The sequence below is a fragment of the Triplophysa dalaica genome, chromosome 3 (genome assembly GCF_015846415.1).
Source record: "Triplophysa dalaica isolate WHDGS20190420 chromosome 3, ASM1584641v1, whole genome shotgun sequence".
Classification (NCBI taxonomy): Eukaryota; Metazoa; Chordata; class Actinopteri; order Cypriniformes; family Nemacheilidae; genus Triplophysa; species Triplophysa dalaica.
In genome coordinates, this window is record NC_079544.1 from 16,439,008 (window position 1) to 16,454,165 (window position 15,158).

At 40.1% G+C, this 15,158-nt stretch overlaps 1 protein-coding gene across 1 annotated transcript; it reads left to right on the forward strand.

Annotated features, from left to right (window-relative positions):
* The first annotated feature begins 4,907 nt into the window (after nucleotides 1-4,907).
* LOC130417176 (zona pellucida sperm-binding protein 4-like) lies at nucleotides 4,908-6,694 on the forward strand. The gene is made up of 8 exons (XM_056742499.1): nucleotides 4,908-5,220; nucleotides 5,291-5,478; nucleotides 5,546-5,643; nucleotides 5,721-5,878; nucleotides 5,982-6,174; nucleotides 6,249-6,396; nucleotides 6,480-6,552; nucleotides 6,618-6,694. The coding sequence occupies exons 1-8, from the start codon at nucleotides 4,908-4,910 to the stop codon at nucleotides 6,692-6,694; spliced, it is 1,248 nt and encodes a 415-aa protein (XP_056598477.1).
* The last annotated feature ends 8,464 nt before the right edge of the window (nucleotides 6,695-15,158 follow it).

Sequence of the window (15,158 nt, forward strand, 5' to 3'; positions counted from 1 at the left end):
CTTCATGTATCTGCTCTACCGGACTGTTTACACGCATCATTTGCACTCTATACTGCTCACTTGCACACAAGGAACATTACACTGAATGCTCATTTGCACTAATGGACTACTTTCATAACTGCATTAACTCATCTACTGCACTGTAACTTTCATAACTGCATTAACTCATCTACTGCACTGTAACTTTCATAACTGCATTAACTCATCTACTTCACTGTAACCTTAATACCTGCATTAACTCATCTACTGCACTGTAACTTTAATAACTGCACTAACTCACCTACTGCACTGTAACTCATCTATTGCATTATTGCATCTATCGCATAACTAACTGCATCTACTCATCTATTGCACTATAACTTCAATAACTGCATTAACTCATCTACTGCACTGTGACTGTATATCTGCATCTACTCATGTATTGCACCGTACCTTTAATAACCACATTAACTCATCTACTGCACTGTAACTTTAATAACCACATTAACTCATCTACTGCACTGTAACTTTAATAGCTAATGTCTGTAACTAATGCACACTCAAGTCACTTGCACTATTGTATAGTCTATATTGTTATCTGTTCATAACCTCCTGTACATTAATGTTCACAGTATATAGCCTTCTGTATATATTGTTCATAGTACATACCGATTGTCATATTTTCATAGTACATGCCCAACGTAAATTATTTCCCTAATATTGTATTCTGTATTTATTCACACTGTATATCTGCACTTGCTAATTGCACTTCTGGTTAGACCTAAACTACATTTCGTTACACTGTACCTGTATATGTGTAATGACAATAAAGTTGAATCTAATCTAATCATCTAATCTAAAGAACAAGGTTACGGGGCGATGCCAAAAATAGAACTGACGCTTGCGAGCTATCTGTCTCCATCCACGGCTTCATCCCTAAAAGCCCCTACCTTGCCATCAAAGCCATGCAGGGTGACATTGACTTTGGTTGGCAAGGCGTATGCGGCAGTGGGGCAGTCGGTGGCTTGTTTACACTCTGTGGCACTGCTTCAGGCGTATCAGGCTGATGCGCTAAGGGAATTGGTTGTCACTGGGCAGGTGGCGGCAGATGTCTTTTAGCCCGTCCGTCATGCTATGGATGTTTCTCTTCGTGCTACTCATGAGGCGGCCCGTCCTTTGGGCCGCTCCATGGGCGCTATGGTAGCCACTGAGAGGCATTTGTGGCTGAACCTGTCAGATATGAAACCATCTGACAAGTCGTTCTGGATGCCCCGGTGTCTCCTATCTCATTATCGGTGCCGGGTCCTCCTCTGTGCCTTCAAACGATTATGCCTGCTCGGCCAGTCGAGGCTTGCCAAACGGTAGCAGTCCCCATTATAAGACCCCTAAGTGGACCATTTAGCAGCCTGGAAAAGTCTACCAAATGTGTCACAATGGGACCTGCGCATGGTAGAGCGGGGTTACCGGATCCAATTTCAAATCCGCCAGCCCCGCTTCAGCGGGGTTTTGTACACCGAGGTACACCGAGGTAAAACTCTTGTGCAAGGGAGCAATAGAGTTCGTGCCTCCTCACGAAAGAAACTCCGGCTTTTACAGTCAGTATTTTATTGTTCCGAAAAAAGACGGGGATCACGTCCAATTTAGGATATGCGACATCTAAATCGTGCAGTGAAGCGATTCAAGTTCAAGATGCTGACACTGAGACAGATCGTAGGACAAGTCAGATCCAAGGACTGGTTCGTCACGATCGATCTAAAGGAGCGTATTTCCACGTTCCCATTTTTCCCCATCACATAAAGTTCCTGAGGTTTGCTTTTGCATATCAATATCCTGTTCATCCGTTCGGCCTGGCTCTGTCTTCGCTCATGTTCACAAAGTGCGTGGATGCAGCCCTAGCTCCGCTGCGCGTGAAATGCATTCGCGTGTTAAATTTTTATTCTAGCAAAGTCAGAACAACTCGCAGTTCAACATCAAGATGTTGTTCTCGCACATATGGAGGAACCTGGGCTGAGGCTGAATACTAAGAAGAGTGTGCTTTCTCCAGTAGAGAATCACTTTTCTAGGGGTAACATGGGATTCCACCACAATGCAGGCGCAGCTCGCACCTGCTAGTATTGCTGCAATCCTGTCAGCCGTTTCCATAATAAAGGTCTAACTTAAGGTCGGGGGCGTCTATGCGAGATGTGTGATATGCGGCAGGCTGGTCCTCTCTACTCACATTTGTGAGATTTTATAGCTCGGACATGAATCTCACCCCAGGAGCCCAGGTGGTTGTTTCTCAGATGTGACTTTGTGTACACGGACAAGCATTTGGGTGCATGGCGGTTTGGGTATCCCGTTCCCCAAAGCGTTGTCTTGGCGAACTCTCTGCATCCTTGTCAGCCTCTTGCTTCAAATTTTTCGAGCTGAAGTGGACAGTTTCAGATGTCCTTTTTATACTTTCTGGTCAATTCGTCATCCCATGACGTATCGTTTCACTACTGGACGATGTTGACACACGTGCTCAGAGCTGGTCACGCTGAGGCGTTCCCCAAAGTGTTGCCTTGGTGACGCAGTATCTCGTTCCCTTCTCAGGGAACAAGGGTAACAGACGTAACCCAAGACGTTTCTGCCTGAGGCGAATTCCTGTCATGGAAGGATGAATGGTCGCCCTCCATCCGAGGGTTGTCCCCCCAAATCATTAAAAATCGCACTGTGTATTATGCTACATATATTTATGTATACCTAAACTAATTGTTTAATTAAAAAGAAATGCAAACGCAAATAATTGCATTTTAAATTTAAAAATAGTTAATCTCACCTGTTGCCATTGTCGCGATTGTGCCATTTTGAAAATGTAGTTGCCTGAAACATTATGGAGCCGCGGGTTGTGTGTTTTGGGGCTACTTTTATAATGTACTAAGGCCGCTAAAATGTTTATTTATATTCTAACGATAAATGTTAATTGATGAGTTTCTTAATGTGTATTCCTTTCGAGCACACATGTCATCTGTTTTGAACTTCTGTTATGAATTACTCAGTTGTTCCAAACCTGTATACATTTCTTTGTTCGGTTCAACAAGATGTGCAAGATGTGTCCACGAATGCTGCCTCTGCGTTCTGGGCGACCAGACACTTAAGGCAGACATCATGTCCGTCCCCCTCCTCGATGATGGTACCGCACCCACGAGAACAGCGGGACATGCCACGAGATGCCCAGGGGAAGTCGCTGCAGGAAGGGACAGTCCGCTGCACCACGTCGTAACTCCAGTAGTTGAGATCGTAGATCAAGTTCTGCGAAGGATATCAGCATAAGTGAAGGCTCCGAAGAACAAAAGGTGAATGCATGCAGCACGCCATCTCCGTTTAATACCTGGATATCCGGGGCGGAGTCCGGCATGCAAATTTCATTCGCCAATTTCATAGGCCTGACACAAAACCAGTCGAAGTGATAAGTTCTCAAGGGCGAACCCCATCTGTCGGTTCGACACAACCTCGAGTGACCGACAGAAAGGGAACCATCTAACATGATTCATGTAGAACAGTAGTGCTTTTTTATTATTCCCAGTCTAATGCTTAAACGTATAAATATTTTTTGATCACGATTTTGGATTGCAGCAAAGATTATTATACTTTTTTTTTATGAGAATCCTTCCAGTAGTGTCATTTATATAAACAATGGGCCCTTTGAATGTGAAAGTTATGTTTAAGGATTATGAAATATTTCAAATAAATCTGATTTTTTATGAAAAATTCATTTTTGTACTTTGTACTTTTGACAATAGATTACTTTTTTATACAAAAATGTTGTTCAGTGAACTACGAATTTGGATTCAGACAAAACATGATGACAAATTCGCTATATAGGACTAGGTGTTATAATCCCACCTTTTATTTTATCACCGTTTAATTGCCCAGTAGGACCTTTCCCACTCTTCATGCATGACAGGGGGAGCAGTCAAGCATATAAATAGAGTAAAAGAGGTTTTACTAGGTTTGTCGGGTAGACATCCTCTGTGTTAGGGGGATATATGATTATAGAAATACGTAGCATATTTATATTTACCTATCCATGCTATTATCAGAGAGAAATCTCATGAGTTGTGTGTCCGATCCCACTTTCATCGAATACAGAGGAATAGAAACTGGCTGCTCCAGTCCTAAATAACTACAACAGGACAACAAGTGTGATCGACTGCAAGTGGCACTGTGCAGACTGATCAGCGAATCACAACAAAGTACTGCGAGAATGATTAGAAAGCACCGCTTGCTTTTTCTGGTGTGATGATCTCAAGTCTGTCCCAAAATGCACTCCCATGTACCCTTGTGGACTCTACCTATTGCCCAATAGTTCGGATTCCTGACTTCACCACGTGTGGACTCAGAGGAGGTCCACAAGACCAGTTTGCGCCATTTGGGACAGGGCCTTTGGACTTAAACTTGGACTCTGACTAACCTAATAAGGACTTGGACTTAACTCGGACCCAACACTATCGTAAAGTCATGGGTGTACATGCATTGCATGTATAGTAGGTGAAAATGTAGATTATTTTTATGGCTGTTAATACATCATATAGGTCAAAGAGAATTTCGGTCACATGACATGAAAACATGGCAGATGTGGTACATCCAGAATATATTCATACTACACCCACACATACTACATAGAACATAATATTAGTTGATACGTGTGTACTTCACACTAATTTGGTATGTACTATCATGGTGCCGGAAAATCATCACAGCTGTTAACTGCATTCATTGTTTTTGATTAAGAGGAGCCAATCCAGACTATCTAATGTTTAAAGTATTGATTGAGCAGAGCTGGACTGTGATGGATGTTAATCACTCAAGAGGGATATCGTTATCACTAATGAAGCTCCAGAGTACAAAAAAACAAGAAACAGTGTCTCAGACTGAGATTGAGTGTGTTCTTTTGTTGAGGAATAATGGCTGCAAACAGGAGTTTACAGATTCAAGTGCTTATGCTTTTACTGAGCTCTGTTTGCAGAGCTTTTCCACAGAGAGGGATTCCAGCTCGAAGTCCACAGTTCCAGCAAACTGAACAGAGTTTTGCACCCCAACAGCAAACTGAACAACAGTTTCCACTTCAGAAGCAAGTGGTGCAGTCAGAACCTGTTGACATGTGTGCTGTAGCTAATTTTGAGCAGATCCAGTGTGGACAACCTGGTATCAGTGGTGCTGAGTGTGAAGCCATAAACTGCTGCTTTAATGGACAGCAGTGTTATTATGGGATGTCAGGTAACTGTTCGTCCAGTGAAATGTTTCTTGCCAAGCTGATTCCCTGATCATGTCCTCTGTCTCATACCAGTGACCGTCCAGTGTATGAGAGATGGTCAGTTTGTGTTGGTGGTGGCTAGAGATGTTACTCTGCCTCGTCTGAGTCTGGACACGGTCCGCCTGCTGGGTGGAAATGAAGCACCTTGTGGTCCTGTGGGTTCCTCGCCTTCCTTTGCCATATACCAGTTTCCAGTCACTGCCTGTGGCACCAGCATGATTGTAAGTTTGCTGTTGATGAGCAGGACATCTGGAGCAGATTTGATGTCAATGGTGTATTTGTTTGCAGGAGGAAAATGGTTATGTGGTGTATGAGAACAGAATGTCTTCATCCTATGAAGTTGGGATTGGACCTCTTGGCTCAATCACAAGGGGCAGTCAATTTGAGTAGGTCATCTGTTTTTTTTTCTCAGAACAGTGACTCCTTGAACGGATGTAAGCTCACTTTTTTTTTTTTGTCCTAGACTTCTCTTCCAGTGTAGATATTCTGCAACTGCTGTGGAAGCTCTGGTTGTGGAGGTCAATACCGTACCGCCACCTTCACCTATAGCTGCTCCAGGACCCCTCAGGGTGGAGCTTAGACTGGCAAATGGCCAATGTGTAACTAAAGGCTGTGCAGAAGGTAATGATGTGCTGGTCTTTTAAAAAATGCTTAAGAGGAGGGTTACTTGTAGCACTGGTTTCAAATTCTCGATGGGACTGTAATAATAAGAGTTCCTCCTCAGGAGATGAGGCGTACACATCCTATTATGGCGAGGATGAGTATCCAGTCACAAAAGTCCTGCGAGAGCCTGTGTATGTTGAGGTGCGCATTTTGGAGAGGACTGACCCCAATCTTCACCTGATGTTGGGACACTGTTGGGCGACATCAACCCCTAGTCCTCTAAGTCTACCCCAGTGGGATCTTCTAGTTGATGGGTGAATAGAATCCCAAGCATTTGTCCAGATAGTGTGCTGTGAACGAGTCCTGACTGTCACTTATCACACTTTAGATGTCCTTACCAGGATGACCGTTACCTGACAACACTGGTTCCAGTATTTGGCTCGTCTGGTCTTCAGTTCCCAACCCACTACTCCCGCTTTGTTGTGAAGATGTTCACTTTTGTGGACCCATCGTCACTGGCCCCTCTGCAGGAGACCGTATGATTTTCCTTACAGCCTTTTGTCTCATCAAAATTGCCTTTTTTGTATTTGTTACTAAAGCTGATCTCTTTGTTGGTCAGATTTATATTCACTGTAGTACTGTGGTGTGCCACCCTGCTTCTGGTTCCTGTGTGCAGAGTTGTGCCAGGAAACGTGAGTTAAGGTTTTTCATGTTTTCATTTACATAAATGGTGTTTAACTTTTTATTCTCCCTGCAGGAAGAGATGTTCATGCAGCCATCAAATCTAGTGAGCAGACAACTGTTTCTAGTGGAGCGGTTACTCTGGTCATATAATTTTAATAAACCGTATAGAAACCAACACTTGTCTAATGTGGTCTGCTTTTCTGTTAAGGGCCCCTAATGTAAAGGGGCAGGAAACACAATGCCAACAGGGCAGGGGTGTCTGAACTTCTTCCTAGAGGGCCACAGTCCTGCAGTATTTACTTAAATTTTTCAACCTTTGTTTGATGTAATTCAGATATCAACCTAGTGTTTGACTTGTTTCCTGTACCGCAATTGTGCTACATTATAGGATGCAGAATGTGTTAGTTTTTTTTCCCTCTATGTGGGGAGCTAGTCTTGTAAATGCAATTTTAAGATTGATAACTTGACAAGTTTCTTCAACTACCAACAGAATTGCAAAAAATTATTTCTCACAATTGACCTAAAGTATGCAACAGTTCATTCTCACCAGGAAGTAAGCCAAAATAAATTGTCCAGATCTTCAGTCTCTGCTTCAAAGTTGGCATACCTGAGATTCTTTCAAACACTTAATTAATGGCCTCTTAAGGTAGTCCACTCAACTATGACTGTCCTACTGGAGCTGGACTGCAGAATCCTGTCAGGCTGTTTATTGGTCACTGAGATTTCCAGGTAGAAAGTTAGTGTGGTTTAAATCAACTCGCTTGCCAATCTCACTTACTCTGCCCATCCCGAATAAAGGGTTGCCTCTTTAGCAAGTTAGCCTAGGCGATTTGGGGGATTTCATGTGCTACTACTCTCTTTGTCTCTACTGCTGCAGTCAAGCACTTTAGTAATTGATTGTGGCACAATGTGTATCTCCCCTGTGTCAAGCTCTTCTTACAACCCACAAGAATATGCTAAATGTTTGCTGGAGTTGCACATGATGCAGGCTGGATCCTGTCCTCAACAAACATGCAGATTTGTTGGAGAGGGCAGCATGTAGCTATGATAAAACTTGGCCTGTTTGTTTCCGTACTCCACAGCTCACCTCAAGTGATTTCCTGCTGTTCAATGCCTTCCCACCTCATCCAGCAGTCTTGCAGGGCTTGACCGCTCTGGCACATCTACTTGCTTCATGACACCGAACATCCTGGAACACCAGTTTCCCTTGGTGTAGCTTTTTAACATGTGTGTGTGGTTGATCCCAAACCAAGTCCCCCTATGCCATATTGAACTTGTCCCACGATGTCCCTATGTCTGAGGGATGCTTTCACATATACTACCACTGTTGCTTGGTTCCATTTCTCTTACACAGGGATCACATGATCTTTGAGCGTCATCTCCAGCCTTTGGTACATGTATATTCCTCCTCAAGGCTTGAAATGGGAAGAGAGCGAGCTCCATTCATGTACATGCACATACAGTTGAAAGAAAAAGTATGTGAACCCTTTCGGCTTACTTGGATTTCTTCATAAATTGGTCATAAAATGTCTTCTGATCTTCATCTAAGTCACAACAATAGAGAAACACATTCTGCTTAAACTAATACCGCACAAACATTATACGTTTTTATTGAACACATGTAAACAGTCATAGTGCAGGGTGGAAAAATTATGTGAACCTTTGGGTTTAATAACTGGTTGACCCTCCTTTGGCAGCAATAACCTCAACCAAACGTTTCCTATAGTTGCAGATCAGACCTGCACAACGGTCAGGAGAAATTTTGGACCATTCCTCTTTACAAAAGTGTTTCAGTTCAGCAATATTCTTGGGATGTCTGGTGTGAATCGCTCTCTTGAGGTCATGCCACAGCATCTCAATCGGGTTGAGGTCAGGACTCTGACCGGGCCACTCCAGAAGGCGTATTTTCTTCTGTTGAAGCCATTCTGTTGTTGATTTACTTCTATGCTTTGGGTTGTTGTCCTGTTGCATCGTCCATCCTCTGTTAAGCTTCAGTTGTGGACAGATGGTCTTAAGTTTTCCTGCAAAATGTCTTGATAAACTTTGGAATTCATTTTTCCATCGATGACAGTAATCCGTCCAGGGCCTGAGGCAGCAAAGCAGCCCCAAACCATGATGCCCCCTCCACCATATTTCATAGTTGGGATGAGGTTTTGATGTTGGTGTGCTGTGCCTTTTGTTCTCCACACATAGCGTTGTGTGTTCTTTCCAAACAACTCAATTTTGGTTTCATTTGTCCACAGAATGTTTTGCCAGTAGTGCTGTGGAACATCCAGGTGCTCTTTTGCAAACTTCAAACGTGCTGCAATGTTTTTTTTTGGACAGCAGTGGCTTCCTCTGTGGTGTCCTCCCATGAAGTCCATTCTTGTTTAATGTTTTCCTTATTGTAGATTTGTCAACAAAATTGTTAGCATGTGCCAGAGATTTCTGTAAGTGTTTAGCTGACACTCTAGGATTCTTCTTCACCTCATTGAGCATTCTGCGCTGTGCTCTTGCAGTCATCTTTACAGGACGACCACGCCTAGGGAGTGTAGCAACAGTGCTGAACTTTCTCCATTTGTAGACAATCTGTCTTACCGTGGACACATGGACATCAAGGCTTTTAGATATACTTTTGTAGCCCTTTCCAGCTTTATGTAAGTATACAATTCTTGATCGTAGGTCTTCTGAGAGCTCTTTTGTGCGAGGCATGGTTCACATCAGACAACGCTTCTTCAGAACAGCAAACTCAAAACTGGTGTGTGTTTTTATTGGATAGGCCAGCTTTTATCAACACATCCAATCTCATCACATTGATTAGACCCCAGGTTGGCTGACTCCTGGCTCCAATTAGCTCTTGGAGAAGTCATTAGCCTAGGGTTTCACATACTTTTTCCACCCTGCACTGTGAATGTTTACATGTTGTGTTCAATAAAAACATGAAAACGTATAATGTTTGTGCGGTATTTGTTTAAGCAGACTGTGTTTCTCTATTGTTGTGACTTAGATGAAGATCAGTACACATTTTATGACCAATTTATGAAGAAATCCAAGTAAGCCCAAAGGGTTCACATACTTTTTCTTTCAACTGTATGTTAGTATCATTTTAATACGACTAATAAAAATCATCCTTAAGCTGCTCAAAGTATTATGCCATAGAGACCAGCATATCACATGTATTGAGACTTATATAAAAACTGATGGAATTAAATGCTGTATGTATTAATGATTTCTTATAGTTTAATTAATTAATATTTTATCTCATTTTACAGACATGCTCAAGTTTGTTGGTGTCCTTACAGCTAGTTGAAATAATGACTCATTCCTCCTGAAGAGTGATGAATTGAAACGCTATTGTAGCATGTATACTTCCATGCCTTTGGTATGTCATAGAAAAAAGCAAAGACGATGTGGAAAAGATGAATTATTGCTTATTCTACAAAGATATTCTAAAATGCCCTGGACACTTTTGCTGGTACCCCTCAGAAAAGATAATACATAACTTGATTATAGCGATATTTCAAACTAATTAGTATCACAAATCAATCCAATCTTATAATCAGTCATTCATCCTATTTAAATGGAGAAAAGTAGTCACTGCGCTGTTTGGAATCATTGAGTGCGCCACACTGAACATGGACCAGAGAGTACAAAGGAAAGAGTTGTCTGAGGAGCTCAGAAAGAAAATAATATACAGGCATGGTAAAGGAAACGGCTACAAGACCATCTCCAAGCAGCAAGATGACAACCTGTGACAACAGTTACAAAAGTTATTGAGAAGTTTAAGGTCCATGGAATTGTAACCAACCTCCCTGGGCATGGCTGCAAGAGGAAAATCAACCCCAGATTGACAGTCTACTGTCGGAGCATGTTTAGTTTTATTCATAAATACTTAGCACTCTTCAGTTATCAAATCTATAACAAACCTAACTAGCAAATTTTTTCAGCTTTGTTATCTTCACACAGATATGAAGAGAATGTAATACATTGTATTGCAGAGTAGTTTGTTATCTCCATATTTACATAATCTTAAAATGTCACCATTATGAAGGTATGTAACATTAAAGGGGAAATTTCCTCTATGACCTTAAAAATTTAATGGCCGTTTTTGTAGCATGCAGTCCAATAAATCATGAGAGAGTTGACTTTTATTCCCATTGATCACAATGACTATGTTTACATATCCATCAATAATGCGATTATTTCCAATAATCAGAGTAAGGACTTAATCGCAGTAACATGTTTATGACACGAGAACACCTCTTTGCACCCGTTTGAAAGTTTTTTTAGCCTGATTATTAGCTGTAATACACAGCACAAACGATGATCTCAGATACAGTAGTTGTGTATTACTGGCTACCGTGTCTTTTATTATTATTCGTCGGCGTGATACAGAAATGTGACCAAACAATTCATATGAATGTTTACAGCTTTAGTCTCGTGATGAATGTGTGCTGTCATGGCCATGTCTTTCAGTCTTCCATCTCGAGCAGGTCAGGTAAAAGTCAGTAAAGCAGCAGATTAAATTCTGCCAATTTAATCAGTTGTGTGTCCTGCTGCTATGTGCTTGTCATTCACAATTTGCCCAGCTTGTTTGCATTGATAAAAGCTCAGCCTTACTTCCACATAGCAAACTCTTAGAGAAATCACAAGTTGATTCTCACTGTGCGTTGGAATTTAAATCATGTCATTTGTCATTCACCAGTATAGTAAAAAGCTTTTCTTTAAGACGTGTGTGTATGTTTTATTTCATGTAGATAGTTGATTGAGGTAGGAGATATAAGCATCATAATACATACATATTTCAGTGTTTCAGCACCTGCCTGTTTCAAAGCTTGAGTCTTTCTGACCCCTCAGAAGAATCCCAGTTAAGCCCCTTATGGCTCACATTTCCTCTCAGTATCTTACATTCCCAAATCATCACTTCCTGATGTCAGCTGCTCACAACAAGAGTCACTGCTTATCAACTGCTGACTCAAGTCATTCAAAACATTAAAAACGATCAACTCCTAAATAGTAAGCGCAACCAAATAAAAAAGTTTTTCAGGAATGTTTTTCTTGGCAGCCATGTGGCCGACCAGCTGATGGGTTAACAGAGCTATTTTCCATTACAGCCAGTGCTTACCAGTGGGCTGAAAATTTGTCCGAAAACTTTGTCAGTTCTTCTGACAGAAGATCGGTTTCTCTGAAGAAGCATTTCGCTTATTGAGAAGATTTTACCTTTGGACTTACCATTTTACAAAATTGACTTTGATAGTGTGATTCAAATTTATGACATGGGACCTTTTTATCCAGATTTTACATTTAGATTTTTTCCCCATGGATGATGGCATTCATCTTCCTCATCTGGTACACATGGAAAAAATGGATGTTATCAAGCTGCTAATGTTTCTTGCTTTGATATGTGTAAGTATGTGTTAAATTGCAAACATTTTTTGTAAAGATTTTGTTTCATTAATAATGCCATCTTTCAAAGTCACTTGAGCAGTCGGATGTTATTGGAATCGGGTGCTATTAACTTGATGCACTCCAATGGCACCATTGCTAAGGAAGTGAGACAAAGTTTTCAAATGAATTATCAAATAAAATGATGGCTACACTACAGATAAAGTATAGATTATCATTCTCTTTGTGATTTCTTTGTGGTCCCAATATAATTTTTTTGTTGAACCCTGCAGTATCTTTCTTTAGTCACAATGATCTTTATGTCCCAATTATTGCATAATTTGTATCTAAAATATTGTGTGTGGATGTGTGTAATGTTTGAAGGCATTCAAAGACAATTACTGGACTCTTCATTTGGTTTCAAAACATATTGATTAGATCTTTTGTAGATCTGTATGTTTTCATCATAGTGATGAAACGTAATATGGCACACACTAAACAATTTATCAAACAAACACATTAATACATACGGTAAAAACTGCCACTGCTAGTCAGTATTTTGCAGATATGTTTTTTTATTTTAATGTTCACTTGAGCAAGGCAGTTGTGTGGGTTTCAATTCTATTCAAAACTGATGAGGTATATTTTAATAATTTTTCAAAGTATCACAGTCTGATACCATTTATATAAAAGGCTTAAAATCTTGAACCCAGTGTATTTTAATGTCTCCAAACATTCTTCTGTAATAGAAGCTGCGCTGCCCTTTAAATGTGTTTTCACTGTACAGCACAGCAGACCTTTAGGTCATGTGTTTTCATCATTAACTCATTCTGCATTAGGAACAAACAACTAGTATTCTTTACTTTTGAAATAAATATTGATTAACCTTTATGTTCATGTACATTTTAATTGAGATATGAAAGGAATAGGTCCCCTTTAGAAAATAGTTGCCAAAATGAAATACTATTGCAGGTAGTCATAATTTAAAATGCAAATGATGAAAAACGCTGCCTCTACAAAAATAAATTTTATCCTATCATTAATTTAAGATGTTTTAATTGGAGTAGACTGGGTTTATTTTGTGATACCGCTTACCAGCTTGTTGGGGTAAACGGAGTAGCCAAAGAAAATCTGTACAAAGATAGGTGGGTTAAGTAAATTGGAGTCACTCAATTATCCTTAGGTGTGTGAGTAAGAGTGTGCGACTGTGACTGGTCATTTATTCAGGGTGTACCCTGCGGCCCAAAATGCTATAGAAAGATTCCAGGAAGATTAAAATGGATATATGTCACCAACTGCCAGAAGAACTAGATTGTTTATTATCTTGGTATCATCTTAAAATAATTCCCTAAGGCCCTTTATTTTCAGTACTTCTGAAGAAACAGAATATCACTACTAGCCTCCATCTGAACTGCCGCATCCAACTTTCAAAAACTGCTCACAACATACATGTTCCGCATTTATTTGACTAATCAATAACTGAACTGTCTCTCTTAAAAATTAAAGTTAACAATCTCCTTTGCTTACTCCAGCTTTAATCCTAGTAGCATGGCCTTGTAAACTAACAGTACTGTTTAGCGTGTTGACAAAATGTTTATATGCGCTCCTACTTGTAAATTGCTTTGGATAAAAGCGTCTGCCAAATGAATAAATGTAAATAATGATGTGATTATGATAGTTGGAGATTTGAAATAGACAGTCTGAAACCACAAACTGTATCACTTAGGTTTCGACTCGAAGTGTGAAAGGTTTATTAAATATTGATTCTAAAAATACCAATAATTTGTTTAGTTAATAGTTTTTTCTAAATGCTAAGCAAATACTCTTCTGATAACCCAATGCAAAACACTCAATATTCAAAAGGGCTGTTTTGTTTGGAATATGAAAATGTTGTTTCATAAAAGCAATCACACATCTGTCATGTTCTCAATGATGCTTCACTCGAATGAACAGCAGAAAAAAATCCTGTCTGAGGATGTGATGCATTTTTCATGGCCTTTTCGATAAACTCCAAAAGCTCATTGTGTATACACTCTAAAAAGTGCTGTGTTGCTTTTCATGTAAATATTGGACAGAATACACTGCTGAGTGTTCTTTTCCCAACCATGAGAGGAAACAACCCAGCAATTGGGTTGAAGTAACCCAGCATTGGGTAATTAGGGTAAATTGGGCAGTGTTCTGTCCAATATTTACCCATCATGTGTCAAAAACAACCAATCACTTTTTAGACTTCATAGTTTTATTTTTATAACACTAAATAATAATTTCCAATTGAATAATGTGAGATATACCTATCTGTTTAAAGGGATATTTCACCACAAAATAAAAATGTTGTTGTTCCAAACCTGTATAAATTTCTTTGTTTATTTGAACACAAAGAAAGATATTTGAAAGAATTTTAGCAACAAAGACTTCTGGGGTATCATTGATGATAGAATTTTTAGGTGAATTATTCCCTTTGAGAACTTATCACTTACTGTGAGTGCTTACTTTTCTAAATGACATCAACAAAAAGATCTCTGTGGCTTGGGTCTGTTTTTCACTTTGAGTCTTTGGATAGAAACGAATAAAAGAATGAATGAAATTTGTAGGCTATAAGAGCACACTTACCCTCACACAAGGAAACTGTTTAACACTTTGTTTGGATAACGGTGCCTTAATGTGTAATAATGATAGCCAACCCTATTGTCTTTCATTCTTTTCAAAGCTCATTTCTGGTAAATTGCTGCTGCAAATTCAAAGCCAAGGTTCAGAGTGAATTCATTTTCATATCGCTTCCTTTCGTCCTGAGTGACTGATCAAACAGTGCACTGTTAGTGTTGTTCTGAAGGCGAAGCATTGCTTTTGAAAGAAATCCTAAATTAACTAATGGATTACACTTTTGTCCCTGGACTGTATCTTTATTATTGTAATAGCTGTTTTGATTGTCTGTATCTAAACATTAATCCAGTCAAAGTAGATGAAAGCTGGCCAACATTGCTGACATCACACTGATCCATGTGAAAATGACTGATCACAGGGACATGGCTGTCTAAAAAGCAACCATGAATAAAGTTATTTGGTAATGTATGGCTGCCAGGCAAGAGCTGATGGCCTGGACACAACCCCAGAAAGCAAAGCAATTAAGTCAATGAGGTGACGCGCTTTTCCCTGAAGAAAGGACACATGCATGCTCTAGTGCACAAACAAGCCAAGCCACCTGGTGATTTATAGAACACACTAAACACATTATAGATTTCTGTTACGTTAA